The following is a 13,795-nucleotide window of genomic DNA, read 5'->3' on the forward strand; positions in this document are numbered from 1 at the left end:
ATTTTAACATAATATAAATATATGATTATTTCTTGCAGTGGTAATTTATAAACTTCAAAGAAAAAAGAGTTCGTGTGGTATGAAACAACTGTAGAAACTGTAATTATATTGAAGAGAAAAATAATGTTCAACTCAAAGTTTAAGAATCCTAAATATTAAAATTACTCATTATTAAAATACCTCTCTTTACATTATTTTTGAATGCAAACTGTTATATAAATTGTTTAATTATAGCAATCAAATTTAATATTGCTAAAAGTTTTTATTTATCATTTTTTAACATTTTACCAAATTTCATTGAAAAATGAACCTAGACTTTTTTGTTTTATACAATATAAATTCATTTATGTATGTATGTATAAGTATAATAAGTAAAACAATAGCTAAATTTTTAAAATATTTTAAATATTAAAAAGTTAATCAATATTATTAATTATAATTTCAAATAATCACCCATTTGAATTAAAACGAAAACAATTATAATTTTTATCTAAAATTTTATTTGTTTCATTATTCGTGTTTTTTATTTTTTTTATTGAATTTCGACTAGAATATTTTTAATAATGACAATATTTTATGGCACATTTTTTGTTTTGTTAATAATATAACAGTATAGGTATTATAAGATTTTGATATGCCAATTATTATATAAAATTTATTTTGTGTTAAATAATTTTGTAATAAATTTCGAAAATATTGAATTAATTATTTTGTATAACAGAAAATTTTCCCAATCTGTTATACATAATATATGAAATTTTGTGTTAATTTAAATATTTTCTAAATTTGTTATACATACTTAATTTTTGAATTGTAAAGTTAATTTTATTTTTTTAGTTTTTGTTTTTATTAACTTGTGATTTTTGGCTACATTTTCGGTTTTTGAAATGTTTTTTAATATAATATTTTTTTTTATAACGCAATAATTTCAAGTTTACATAATATTTTGTATTTATTAGTTTTTTTTTGTTTAAATATTTTTTTGATATTATTAGATTATAATCAGTTTTTTATTTTCTATTAAATTCTAAATTATTAAAAGTATTTTTATTAAATTTTCAAATTTTCGTAGAACACTTTGACGTTATTTGAGCGAAATCATAATATGTATAACAGAGAGAGTCTGTTTATAAGAGTACTTGCTGCATAAATGGTATTGGATCATTTTTGACTCTGAGAGAAATTGGTAAACATATTTGTGTTTGAAGTTTTCAATTAGGGAATTTTGAATCCTTAAGAGTGTCATCGTTTAGGAAATGTTTTTCTTGTTGTCCAATAGCCCCGTCTTTAATTTTTTTTATATAATATGAATAGTATTCGGATGTTTGATTTATTTAAAAGTAGTTAATACTTATATATATATGTTATACGTATGTATAGCATCCCGAATTATTAGATAATTTAAATACATGCAACAACATTAATTATTTTATTAGATAACTGTTATACTGCAGTATTTTTTTAGAAAAATTGTTAAAACTTGTATATTTGTGAGAAAGCTTACAGAACTGATGTGCTAATTATTATTATGCTACTATCCAACATTTAAAATTCGATGAAATATTTGCAAATATTTGCAAGAAATACAAAAATCAAATGCATCATTGCTTTTTGTTCAATGTGTTCAGATTATTTTGTAAGTGTTATATAAGTTCCAAATTTATATATGATTAATTTTTTAAAAAAGTGGAAATTTTTTTATTTTTTTTTTTTGTTTGGTGATAATTTTACAAATTTCTAGGCCTGAACTTTTTTCATTTTATTAATATTGTTTCTAAATAGCAAACGATCTACTTTATATGTTTTTTTTTTTTAAATGTAAATTCACAATTTCAATAATATGTAAACTACTGAAAATTTTTTATTTAAGTTTTCTATAATTATACAATTTTTGTTTTTGTTTTAATTATTATATTTTTAATAATATTGCTATATTGTTCCCAGTTCACCGTATATTTTTATTTTTACTTTTAATTCTTACTTTTTATTTTTTTTGTATTGTGACTTATTTTGGAGATAATTTATAAAAATTGGTTTTGGGTTTGGAATTATTGGTTTAAAAAAATTATTTTAATTCATTTGATTTTTTAAATTTTCTCATATATGTTCTTTTCCGTATATTATTATGTAAATATAGAATTTGTCTTAAGGTGTTTAAATATGGTTAGTCTTACATATGTACATATGTATTGTAATATATGTAGGTACATAGGTGTATTGTAATTTATTAATGTCACATTTATTTGTTTTTTTTTTGTTTAGGTTTTATTTTTAATATTTTCTCAATAAATATATTGTTATAATTGTTTTTTTTTTTAATATAGAATTTAAAATTATGCAATATTGGATCTTATTAAAGGGTTTACATTTCATTTCATTCTATCTAAATAAATTTTAAATCTCTTCCTTTAATAAAAACAAAAACGGAAATAAAAAAAAAGTAAAAAAAAAAATCTCAACTTTTTAATTTTTTTCTTCTTTTCATGTTATTATTTAATGTAATATTTATGTAAAAGTATAATATTATGTGTTATACATAAATATAAGAGTTTATATGTATGTATATAATATTATGTGATTACATTGTTCGATTAAAAATTTTTTTTTTTCATTATTTCAAATACAATATTGGGCATGTCCTTGTTTTATATATATGTATACTTATTTACATAAACTTTGGTGGGTGATAATTCAATGGGATAATAGTAGTCATTTTTTGTATTGTTTTATATTCGTATGAATATTTTTATTATACAATATGATAATATTATGTAATTTGGAAAATACATGAAGTATAACTGTTAAAATATTTAATATATGTATATTTTAACATATATACATACATATAAATTAAAATTATTTTATTATTTTAGAGATTGATTTTATTATTTTGTATATTTTTATATTGTTTATAGCGCTATTATAAATTAATTGGGTTTACTATGGGACAAAATAATAAAAATTGTTTTTGTTTTTTTAAAGCATTAAAATTTGTTTGTACAACTGCATGACAATTAAATGGGAAATAAAAATTTATATTGTAGTATAAAAATTTGTTGCTGAGTAGCAATTTATTAAACAATGTTGGATAATAATTGTCAGTTTACTCTGCGGCAACATATAAATTTTGAGAGTAAATTTCTCGCTCATTATTTTGTTATTGTTTTAAAACTAGAGTGTTGTAAATGCTAAAATTAAAATATTTGCGTGAGTATTTTCATGAGAAATATTTATGAGAATATCAGTTGAAATTTAATGCAATATAATATGGACTAGATAGCTGCCATCAAGTGTATTAAAATTTAAAAAGTTGCTTTGAATTTATTATAAGATTTATGAAATATCGTAGAATTTGTTGTTTTGAGTCTTAATTTATTTTTGGTTCGCGCATTTTAAAATGACAAACTAATCGTTCAATAAGTTTTATTTGTGTTACATTTCGGGATAAAAACGCTTTATGGAATTTTACGAGGCGCTACTAAATTTTTAAATTTTCAACAGTTGTAAATTTTTAAAACTTATAAGGTTATTCACCTGGAAGTTTTCTAATATTTTAAATGATAAATTAATATTGTTATTATTTTCATATTATATAGATTTGTAAAAACATTTGTACACACGTTGGTAGAGTATGTGTTTCTGTAAACGAAAACGTGTATGTACATTTTGAACAATTTCCATATTTTTTTTTTTAATTTTTATTAATAAATTTAATCTATACATATAAATTACAATAAATTTAATAATTTAATATTGGTATAGCTATTTTATATTTTATTTTATATATTTAAAAAGTAAGGGATGGCTGATAGTGATAGACATAGAGATAAAGAGATTGTAAAGTGCAATTTTTCAATGAAAAATTTCATTTTTATTTACAAAGACTAAGAAATAAGATTTGTTTTTTTATTTTTCTTCTATTTATTTATAGAGTTGGTTCTACATGGTTCTAATTTGAGAGAATTTTTTTAGTTGTAAGTATAGTTTTTGAATTTCTGTTAATATTTTCTGTTCTCACTATGATTTTACTAAATTTTATGATATGCAAAAAAATGTTTTTTTTTTTTTTTGTTTTTTAATTGCTAATAGTTATAAGTAGAGAAACATTGGTGAGAAACATTATGTGCAAAGGGCTGGAAGGAGGAGGGTGTAAGATTTGAAATTATTTTGGTGTTGATTTTTTTTTTGTTATCTATAAAAAAGAACTACTAGGAAATTGGTCTAGAATTGATAACTGATTTTCGAAACATATAAGGTGTTTATTCTTGAAATTAATAGAAAAATGATTATTGTTCGAACAAATAAAATATTTTCTTGTGTAAATTGTAAGTTTTTCAAAAAAAAATTGGAAAATTTTGTGGTTTGAGTTGAGTTTAGTACAATGAAATCAATTTGAATAAAATATTGTTTGAATAACAACTCTTTTATTTCTAGACCAATATAAACTAGTTACATTATAACAGAGAGATTGATTATAGCGAGGAAATCCGATAATGGTATTGTAAAACTGTTATATTTTTATTTTCTTTTACTAGAATCTAATTGGGATTTATTACATTCTATATATAAATTCTAAAATATAATCCTATGAGAGTTTTACTTAAATAATTTTGTTATTTAAATCTTAAAACTGTTATACACATTTTTTTTTGTTTTCCTTTATATAAATAGTTTACATTTTATTTTATATATAGATTATACAAATATTACAGTTTACTTATATATTTTTTAATTTATGGTATGCGATAAAACATTTAATTTAAAATACAATTGTTTATAATATGCAATATATTTCTAATTTTCATAATGTTATATTTGTTTTATACTTAATTTTTAATTTTTTTTTGGTTTTAAATCATTTTCGTTTATTTTTGTTTTTTAATTTAAATTTAATTTAGCAGAATATTTTCTTTTTGTTTTTTTCTTTTTTTGATTTTTAACTTTTTAATTTCAATTATAATTTATAAAAGGAAATCTAACAATTAATAATAATAGTAATAAAATAGCACAGTAGTATTAAAAAACTTATTTGAATAAAAAATAAGTCCTTAATTCGTAATTAAAAATTTGATTTGATTTTCGCATTTTTTTGTTTTTTCTTTTTAATTTTTTTTTTATTTTTATATTGTTTATATAATTTAATATTTAGTTTAAATTTTATTATTTTTTTTTTCATTTTTTTTTGTTTTTTTGAATTTAATATATAAATAATTAAAAATTAAAAATTTTTTCTTTTATTTATTCATCAACTATATTACTTGGCCCGCCATTTTCAGGAGTATCGTGATAACCTTCATTAGTGAATCCACCACTGATACCATTACCGTCACCACAAATGCTATTACTTAGATCATGATTATGTATATGACCTATACATTTCTCTTCAGCTTCATAGCTTCCATCTATAACTAATATCATACAATGTGAATGTACGTCCGTAGACTTACATTCATCAACCGGACATTCTCACATATACGTCGGTTTTAATTTATATGCTCTCTTCCAAATTTCACATAAACAAACTGTACTATGAAATCTATAGAATATTGCTAATGGCATTGATACATGTGTTATTATTGTCCATGCCCATAATCCATAAAAATTCAATTGAATTGGATGTGATTCAGCTCTTGATTTTTCTAATGTACTAATTGCCCACATTGCTAAATTAGCTACTAACATAAATGTTACAATTTCTCTTCCAGGTTTTCGACGCATATGTTCTGGACTAACTGCTTGTCTTCTACTTGCATCTAATATAAACATTGTTTGAAATGCTGTTTGAACTATTGAGGCTAAAGCCGTTATTAATACTAAAATTGTATCTTTACGTAATGTAAAATGACCGCCGATAACAGTGAATGTACTGTAGAGGAAAAGGCCACTTTGTGCACCAACCAATAGTATATCATCAAGTGTAAAACAACGGTATGCATCATATTGTAAGACACGAATTTGTATCATACCGATTACTGTTGCTATTGTTGCTGTAGCATATATTGTCAATTCACATATTGTTACTTCTGTTACGGCTAATGATACGAATTCTGGTCGTGAAATTAATACGAAGAATAAAATTAAAGATATTATTGTTAATACTAAAATTAATATTCCAACAAAAAGTCCTTTATGAGCTCGAGCACAATCAACAGAATAATGATGAGGTGATCTTTTAATTGGTGATTGTTGATTTTCAATACGAACTGGCGGTGTACTAGATGGATGTGATATACTACGCCACATAACATATAAAATAGCGGCACATATCAATGAATATTCAATGGTACATGGGAAAAGGAATGGGGAAGCATCTTGAACTAATGTTCCTATAATATTTGTACGTCGGCATTCGAATATTTGATAAGGTCCTTTAAGGCCACGTGCTACTCTTAAATGAGCTGAATGGTCAAAATGTTGCATACGATTACCTGTAAAATTATAAATAAAACAAAATTTTAATTTTATTGAAAATTCAAGGTCATTAATAATTTTAATCTATTAGGAATACAATGCAGACATTTTCTATGTCCTTGGTCATATTTTTATTTTTATACATATTTGTTTTTTTTTCTTTTAAATTTATGAATAATTTTTTTGGCTAAAACATGTTTTCTCATTCCAAAATAATTACGGTTTACAAAATTCATTGTTAAAGTCTGAACCTTCAAAATTTTCATTGTCCACTATCATTTACGTTGAAAAACAAAACAAAAACAAAATTTTAAACGTATAACATTCAACAATAATTTACCTAATCGATGTGATATCCTTAGAGTGCGATTCTCTGGATCATAGAAGGTTAAAATTTCATGCTTTGTCTCCTGTATAAGAACATTTAACCATACAGATAAATTTGTTCCAATCATATGCATAAGTCCAAAACGTGCAATTATCTTGTGACGATAGACTTTTATTTGCTGAAATTGCATAAAATGAAAAGAACAGAAAACAAAATTAGAATATTACAAAAGAAAGAGAGCGAAAACAAAAATTCCTTTTTCATTTTCAAAACTGTTATGTTGCAAAAATCACAATAAAATTTAAAGTTGGTATATCCAGTGTCGGGCATTTCTTTTTAAATTGATTTTAATTTTTCGGAATATTATGAAGAATTTATTAGGTTTGTGAGATAATTTGGAATAAGAAATATTTGGAACTCAACCATTTGCTGAAAGATCATAGTAAAAATTTGAAATGAGTAAAATTTTAAGCAACATATTAAAAGTAGTCAATTTTTTAATTATTTTCTAAGGGAATAATTCTTTGGGAAAGTAAGGAAATTTATTTCAATTGAAAGAAAATTCAATGAATTGCGTCAGATTTTCTTTTAACACTTTCTAGCTCCTTTTATGAAAATATATTAATAATAATGTAAAGTCATTACGACAATTACCCACACTGTTCTACTTTGTAAGAGCGTGACAAAAAATTTAATTTATCTACTATTATTGGTAAATTTTTGTTTTAAATTAATCCTAAAGGAAATCGTGTTGCATTTTGCGCAATTTAATAAATATTGAAGTTACATAAGTGTACGATTTTCCATACATAATACCCACACTCTTTACTCACATAAATACATATATTTTTTTTTTGCTTATGTACACGTATGGTCGGTATACTTATAAATATAATTTTTACATAGTAATGTGAATGATGCAAATTTTTCTCTTTTTACCTCGTTATTTAAAAATATAAAGTACATTTGAATGAAAATGAAAGCCATACGAGTGGCTGGTGTTAAGGCTAACAATACATTATGACACTTGGTATCTCTTTCTAATTCAAAGTACTGTCCAAATTCAAGACCAGAGTAGATCATACTGCCAATTCCAAATGCTGCAAAAAAAAAAAACAAAGAAAATAAAGTTATATAACAAGCAAATAAAAAATAAAATGAAAATTTTTTTGATAAACGAAATGAACATAGAGACGAACAAATTAAAAAAAAAAAACAGAAATAGAAAAAAATAAGAGAGAAAACATTAAAAAGATTAGTATTGAAGTAGCTTGAGGGTAGGAGGACAAATAATAAAATTTTACGACTAAAGGACGATTTTAAAATTGAGATAAAAATGGAAAGGCATAGAAAAAGTATATAGGAAAGGATGTAATTTGTAACTCTAGATGAGTTTTCTGCTTTCATTTTTTGGAAGAGTAATAAAATTACAAAAATTGAAAATTTAATTCTATATAATGATAAAAATGTCTGAAAGGCAAATATAGAAAATTATCTTAATCAGTTTAATGGATCATATAAGGTATCTCAGAACACATGAGCAAAATACATAAGCCCACAAAGTATTTATACATTATTGTTATAGTGTAATAGAACACAATATTCATAATATTATCTATTTACTTCATTTTGTTATTTGCTTGAAGTGCAAACAAACCAAAGTAATTCTAGATATTAAGCTTTTAATTATTTTCGAAAAATATTATTGAATCTGTTATATAGATATTATGCCATCTTATATTCAATTAATTATTCTTTAATACAGATTTTGAAAGTATACACTCAAATATATTATGCATATGAATAATAAGTTAACATTGCACCATTATGATATTGTGCACATCAAAGGATTTGATACATAGAAATATTATAGTACAATCTCTATCAAATGACGGAGTTTTTCTCTGGTACTGAATATTGTTATATATATGTTTAATGAAATAACAGAATAAGAGAATGGAAAAGGAAATAAATATACTGGAATAGGATATATGCTTGATATATACAGTATTTAATCTCGTATACGATATTATCTTAGATTAATAAGATTATTTTAGAATTTACTTAGAAAATTTTATTACTCTTGATAACTTAATTAAAAATTATTCTCCTCTCTTTTACTGTTCTTCTTTTTAAACATTCTCATTTTTAGTAGAATTTCAATTTTAAGTCGTCGCAAGAACGTTATACATATATACGTATGTAGTACAATAATAACATTAATTTCTGACATGTGAGAGTAAAATAAATTTCACAGGAGTAAATAAAAACGAATTTTTGGAGAAATTTATCTCTTACCTACAGCACCCATTCTTAAGTAAAAACTTCCATAATGATAATGTTTACCACCGATTGGTGCTAATAATGATGGCCGTCTTTTTGCTGCTGCTTGCCTTCGTTTTTCTTCACTTGAACAACTTTCTGTATCCGATTCTTCCATACTATCAGAGGCACTGCTATTTGTTGCACTAGCTTTTTTCTTTGGTGATTTTTTTGCTATTTAACAAAAATATTGTTCATTTGATATTTATTTGTAATCTCGAAAAAATTGCATATTTTTAGGTGAAATCATTTATTTACGAGTAATAGGGAAATTTTAGGTGTATTCATTTACCCCCAATGTAAAGGTCAATAAATCGGTTTTGATAATCAACTAACCAATTCGATAAGTGTAATATCACTTGGAATATCTAAGGAATTTTTTCCGTGTACTGTGGTGCATTTATGGAACTCGTAAGTGAAAATACATTGGAATAAGAGTAGGGTTTTCCATATGAAATTTGTAATTTTTGTTCCATTCTAAGAAAATATTATGTCAAATTTACAATTTTAATTGTTTAAAATTTTTTAGAATAGTTTATGTTTCTTAGAAGATTTATAATAAATTTTCGGTGGAACAGTTTTAGGTACATAACGAGTTAGCACAAGCTTATGGAGCAAAATTGTTTGGAATTCCTTAAAATTTTTAACAAAAAATCGCAAACTTTTTCAATTGATTAATTGTTTTACAATATTTATTAACAAAACTGAGTCTTCTTTACAATTGTAAATAAATAGAAATACTTACGTGTCACTATTTTAGGACGGCCCCATAGTAATGTTGCATACATAAATAGTAAAAATAACATGCTTCCAACATACAAATAAAGGTAGTACACCTAAAAAGAAGAATTTTTTTTTGTAGAAAAATTTATTATTTAAGTAATTAAATGAATTTAATAAAAATGAAAAATATATAAAAGAATTTTGCTGTTTTTGAACTTGAAAGTAAAAAATAAAACCAAATATATAAAATGGTAGCTAGTATTTCAACTCTTTACATATTTTGATGTTACATTTATAAAAAGATCAAAACGGAGAAAAAAGAAAAATTGCTCTTTTGAAATTAAAAAAAAAAAAACAAGTTTTTTTCTGTGAATTCAACAACTTTTCACTCGTCACTTTAACAATTATCTGCATTTCAAATATAGAGGCATTAACTTAAAACGAATGTTACACATTCTGTATGGGTGTAACATCTTTGCACACCACATTTAATCTACATTTTTAAAAAATACTCTGGTTTTTCAAAGAAAAGCCGCGCATCAACTTTATTTATTATGCAAATTAAAAATAAATTCATGAATACTAGCAGTTGCTTTTGTTAAAATTAAAAATTATTGTCACCTCAACTTTAATGCTTCAAATCAGAATAAATTTAATTAATTTCGTATTCAATGTGATTTAAACTCAGAAAATATTAATAATTTATAAAACCTAATTTCATAGGTTTATCAAACGCTTAAAATGCAACGATTTTATTATAATTATAAAATTAGAATTTAAATGTTTAATTTAGAATTGGACTTTGAACTTTTTAATTCCTCAATATTTTAAATAACATTTTATTTCAATGCATGTTTAAAAGAGCATTCAATTAAAAAATTTAAAGCACCTTTATGCATAGTAAAATTTTATTTTTAGATTTTTATGCTACGTTTCATGTCCTTTATAATTTTTGATTAACAAAATGTTTTGTGAAAATTCTTTTTGTACGATTTGAAACACATTTTTTTATCATAGAGAAATTTCTGTTATGAAAAATAAATCTTTTTTTTTTCAAAATGTTAATTAACAATTTTATTAGGAATTGTGTAGACGGAAATATTTTGATAATCAGTTAGAATTTTGTGTGGTGCGCTTTGGAATTTATAATTATTTTAAACATGGCGCGACTCGGCGCCAATATAAGAATACGTTTTGCTTTAACTATTTTCATCTACAATAACTTTGGAACAAGAAATACCAATGGCTTTTGGTAAAATATTGATTAAATCGCACCTATCACAGGTTGCTGCGAAAGTGGTGCAACACACGAGTGTTTTCTGGATAAGTTCCTTCTTAAATCTGATCAGATATCACAAAATTCGTATACTGTTCATAGAACTATATTTAAAAATGTTTTTTTCTGAACCTGTTGATTCCAAAAATCTCCTAGAACAACTGTCGTAAGTCTTCCCGAGACCTTTCAAACTATAATCCGTGTTACCATATTTGTTGACTTAAATTTTATAATATAACAAAAATTCAGCTAGAAAAATCTGATATTACTTTGTATGTATCTGATATACATAGCTTTTCTTATTTCATATCCCCCTTCATTGATTTACATTGAGAAAGAGGCTCTAGGGTGCAGACGTGATATTGACAATTAAAGAGACGTGATTCAATTTACAAAATCGGACTTTTATGTTTATATATTTTTGCCTTTTTTTTTTATCTAGAGTAGGATAGGCTAGGATAAGAATAATGAACAAAGGAATTAAGCTATCAAATTATTTCAATAAAGAACGTGCATTGTGATAAGACCTCAAATTAATAAACAAGTCAATTGTTTATTATTAAATTTTAATTTTAATATTTAATTTGTAATTTCAAGCAAATAAATCTGGAATATTAATATTTTTCATTAATATTTTGCAGGCATTTAATGCAGATTTTCTAAATTTATTGATATTAACAATTTCTAATGCTTGTGTGAATGTTGACATTCAAATATCCTTTATAAATATTTCAATATAAACATTAAAATAGATTCTCAAATTACTTAAACAACTTCATTATATGCACGCAAGATTAGAGAGTGTTTGTACGAAAATTTAAATTCTATACGTTTATTTAGCATACTTTTTTTTTTGTATACAAGGACTAAGAATGAGGTTAATTTCTTTTTTTATGTTATCATAACTTTGAACAGAAAATGTATACATAATATGCCTATATAGAGATATTATACATCATTATATACACAAAGTTTATGAGTTCGTTTGTACATACAAGTATGCATTTAATAATTAATATCAACTATATATAATAATTATAATCTTTGTCTTCTTTTGCTCTTTATTTCAAAATCAAAAACAAAAATAATAATAACAAGAAAAAGGAAAGTTTTCATGGAAAAATATTAAATCCTTAGCAGAGGAAAAAAAGCAGTTACAAGGACTCTTAGAAGTTGAAAAGTTCAATTGAGTTCCGAATAAAAAATTTTATACGTTTAATTATTGCTCTGATTTTTCATTTTATTTCTTGTTCGTGTTTTTTTTTTTGCAAGTCAAATACACCGGTATACATTTATATATATGAGCATTATTATTGTTATTATGTATACATACAAACATATCGTACCTATGCAGACCAACACTACTACTATACTTACAATCAATATCTTAAAACTGAGTCATGGATATTTTCCAAATTTGTAGAACGGTGCTTTGACGAACTGAATTTAGCTAGTTGTATGGAAGTTATAAATTGATATTGACACCAAACAGTAGGCTGAATAACTGGATATATGTGTATGATACTGGTTAAGCGATTAGTGGTTCGCGGGGAATCATAACACTTTCATAGAATTAATTTTCAACACATTAAGCCGCTAATTGTAAAGAAATGGGCCAAAAATGGCCCAGCATTTTTTTTTAATTTCTGGCTAAAACGATTTGAAGTGACTAATATAATTCGATTAAGGAATATTTCAGGAATGAATATTGGATATTTAGAGAGATCACTAGTTGTGCTAAGTAATTCTAATCTCACTAGCAGTGATGACTGGAGTTTTATGAAATTGTAATACTGATTTGACTCGTATACCAATAAATTAATAATTTGCTTCATGACAAACTAGTCTTGGTCAAATTTCAGTATGGCAATCTTATTCTACAGGTGCAACAATCAAATAAATATTATTTTAAAGATAACTCCGTACTATTTTTATAACCATTAATTTTATTATTTTTAGAATTTAATTCCGTTTTTAGAAAGAGCAAGACTAAAGCCTGTATATAGCATTTTGTCATATTAGAATATTAAATTTAAATGTTAAACTAATATTTTTTAGATTAGTTCATTAAAAATTTGTTTTAGAATAATTTATGGGTCATTGAAATGCAAATATAAAATTTATTTGAAGATTAAAGATTCTTTGAAAATGAATAGATTATTAAGAAATGCTTTCATTTTTATTTACTCAATGAAATATTAAAGCTTTCAATTGGAATTCTTGATTCTTGAATATGTTTTTAAAAATTTAAAGTATTTTTAAATAGGTGAGGTCGGATAGTGCTTTCAACGGATATTTATAGTAAATTTCTTTAAAATAAATCAGTGGTAAAATTTTAGGGCAAATTTATGTAAATCAAAATATTTCTAGCTCTACATAATACCAAAGTTATGCAGAGTTCCTATATATGATATGAAAAATTAGGAGGGCATTGCGGTTTATGAAATCATTTTCTTAAATCCTTAATTCTAATTTATTTTAAAATTAATAATAAAATTAAATCAAATAGTGGTAAAATGTGACTATGGTTTATTTAAGAACGCTTCGCAAATTTTTACTTTTTCATACAAAATATTTTAATTGCATAGTTTTAGGGGTAACCATATTAAATTTCTTTATGTAGGTATTTTTGTTTTTTTTTTTTTTGGTAACCTCTTTTTGTATATTTTCAATTATACTGTATATATATATGTAATTTCAAATATTATTAAGGGAACTGTTATTGTATATGTGAT

At 23.6% G+C, this 13,795-nt stretch overlaps 1 protein-coding gene across 7 annotated transcripts in view; it reads right to left on the reverse strand.

Annotated features, from left to right (window-relative positions):
• Positions 1-601: 601 nt before the first annotated feature.
• The window catches only part of LOC129605676 (proton channel OtopLc), an 83,192-nt gene continuing 69,998 nt past the window's right edge, over positions 602-13,795 (reverse strand). For 4 of the 7 annotated variants that reach the window (XM_055515572.1, XM_055515574.1, XM_055515570.1 and 1 more), the window contains 5 exons: positions 9,807-9,897; positions 9,038-9,235; positions 7,679-7,839; positions 6,752-6,917; positions 602-6,428 (listed from right to left, as the gene is read on the reverse strand). In XM_055515572.1, coding sequence (XP_055371547.1) covers positions 5,467-6,428; positions 6,752-6,917; positions 7,679-7,839; positions 9,038-9,235; positions 9,807-9,897 — 1,578 coding nt within the window. In that variant the 3' untranslated portion in view covers positions 602-5,466. The remainder of the gene's footprint in view (positions 6,429-6,751; positions 6,918-7,678; positions 7,840-9,037; positions 9,236-9,806; positions 9,898-13,795) is intronic. The other 3 variants (XM_055515576.1, XM_055515575.1, XM_055515577.1) reach the window with 2 other exon arrangements.

Source organism: Condylostylus longicornis, unplaced genomic scaffold (genome assembly GCF_029603195.1).
Source record: "Condylostylus longicornis isolate FDR11 unplaced genomic scaffold, ASM2960319v2 ptg000013l, whole genome shotgun sequence".
NCBI lineage: Eukaryota > Metazoa > Arthropoda > Insecta > Diptera > Dolichopodidae > Condylostylus > Condylostylus longicornis.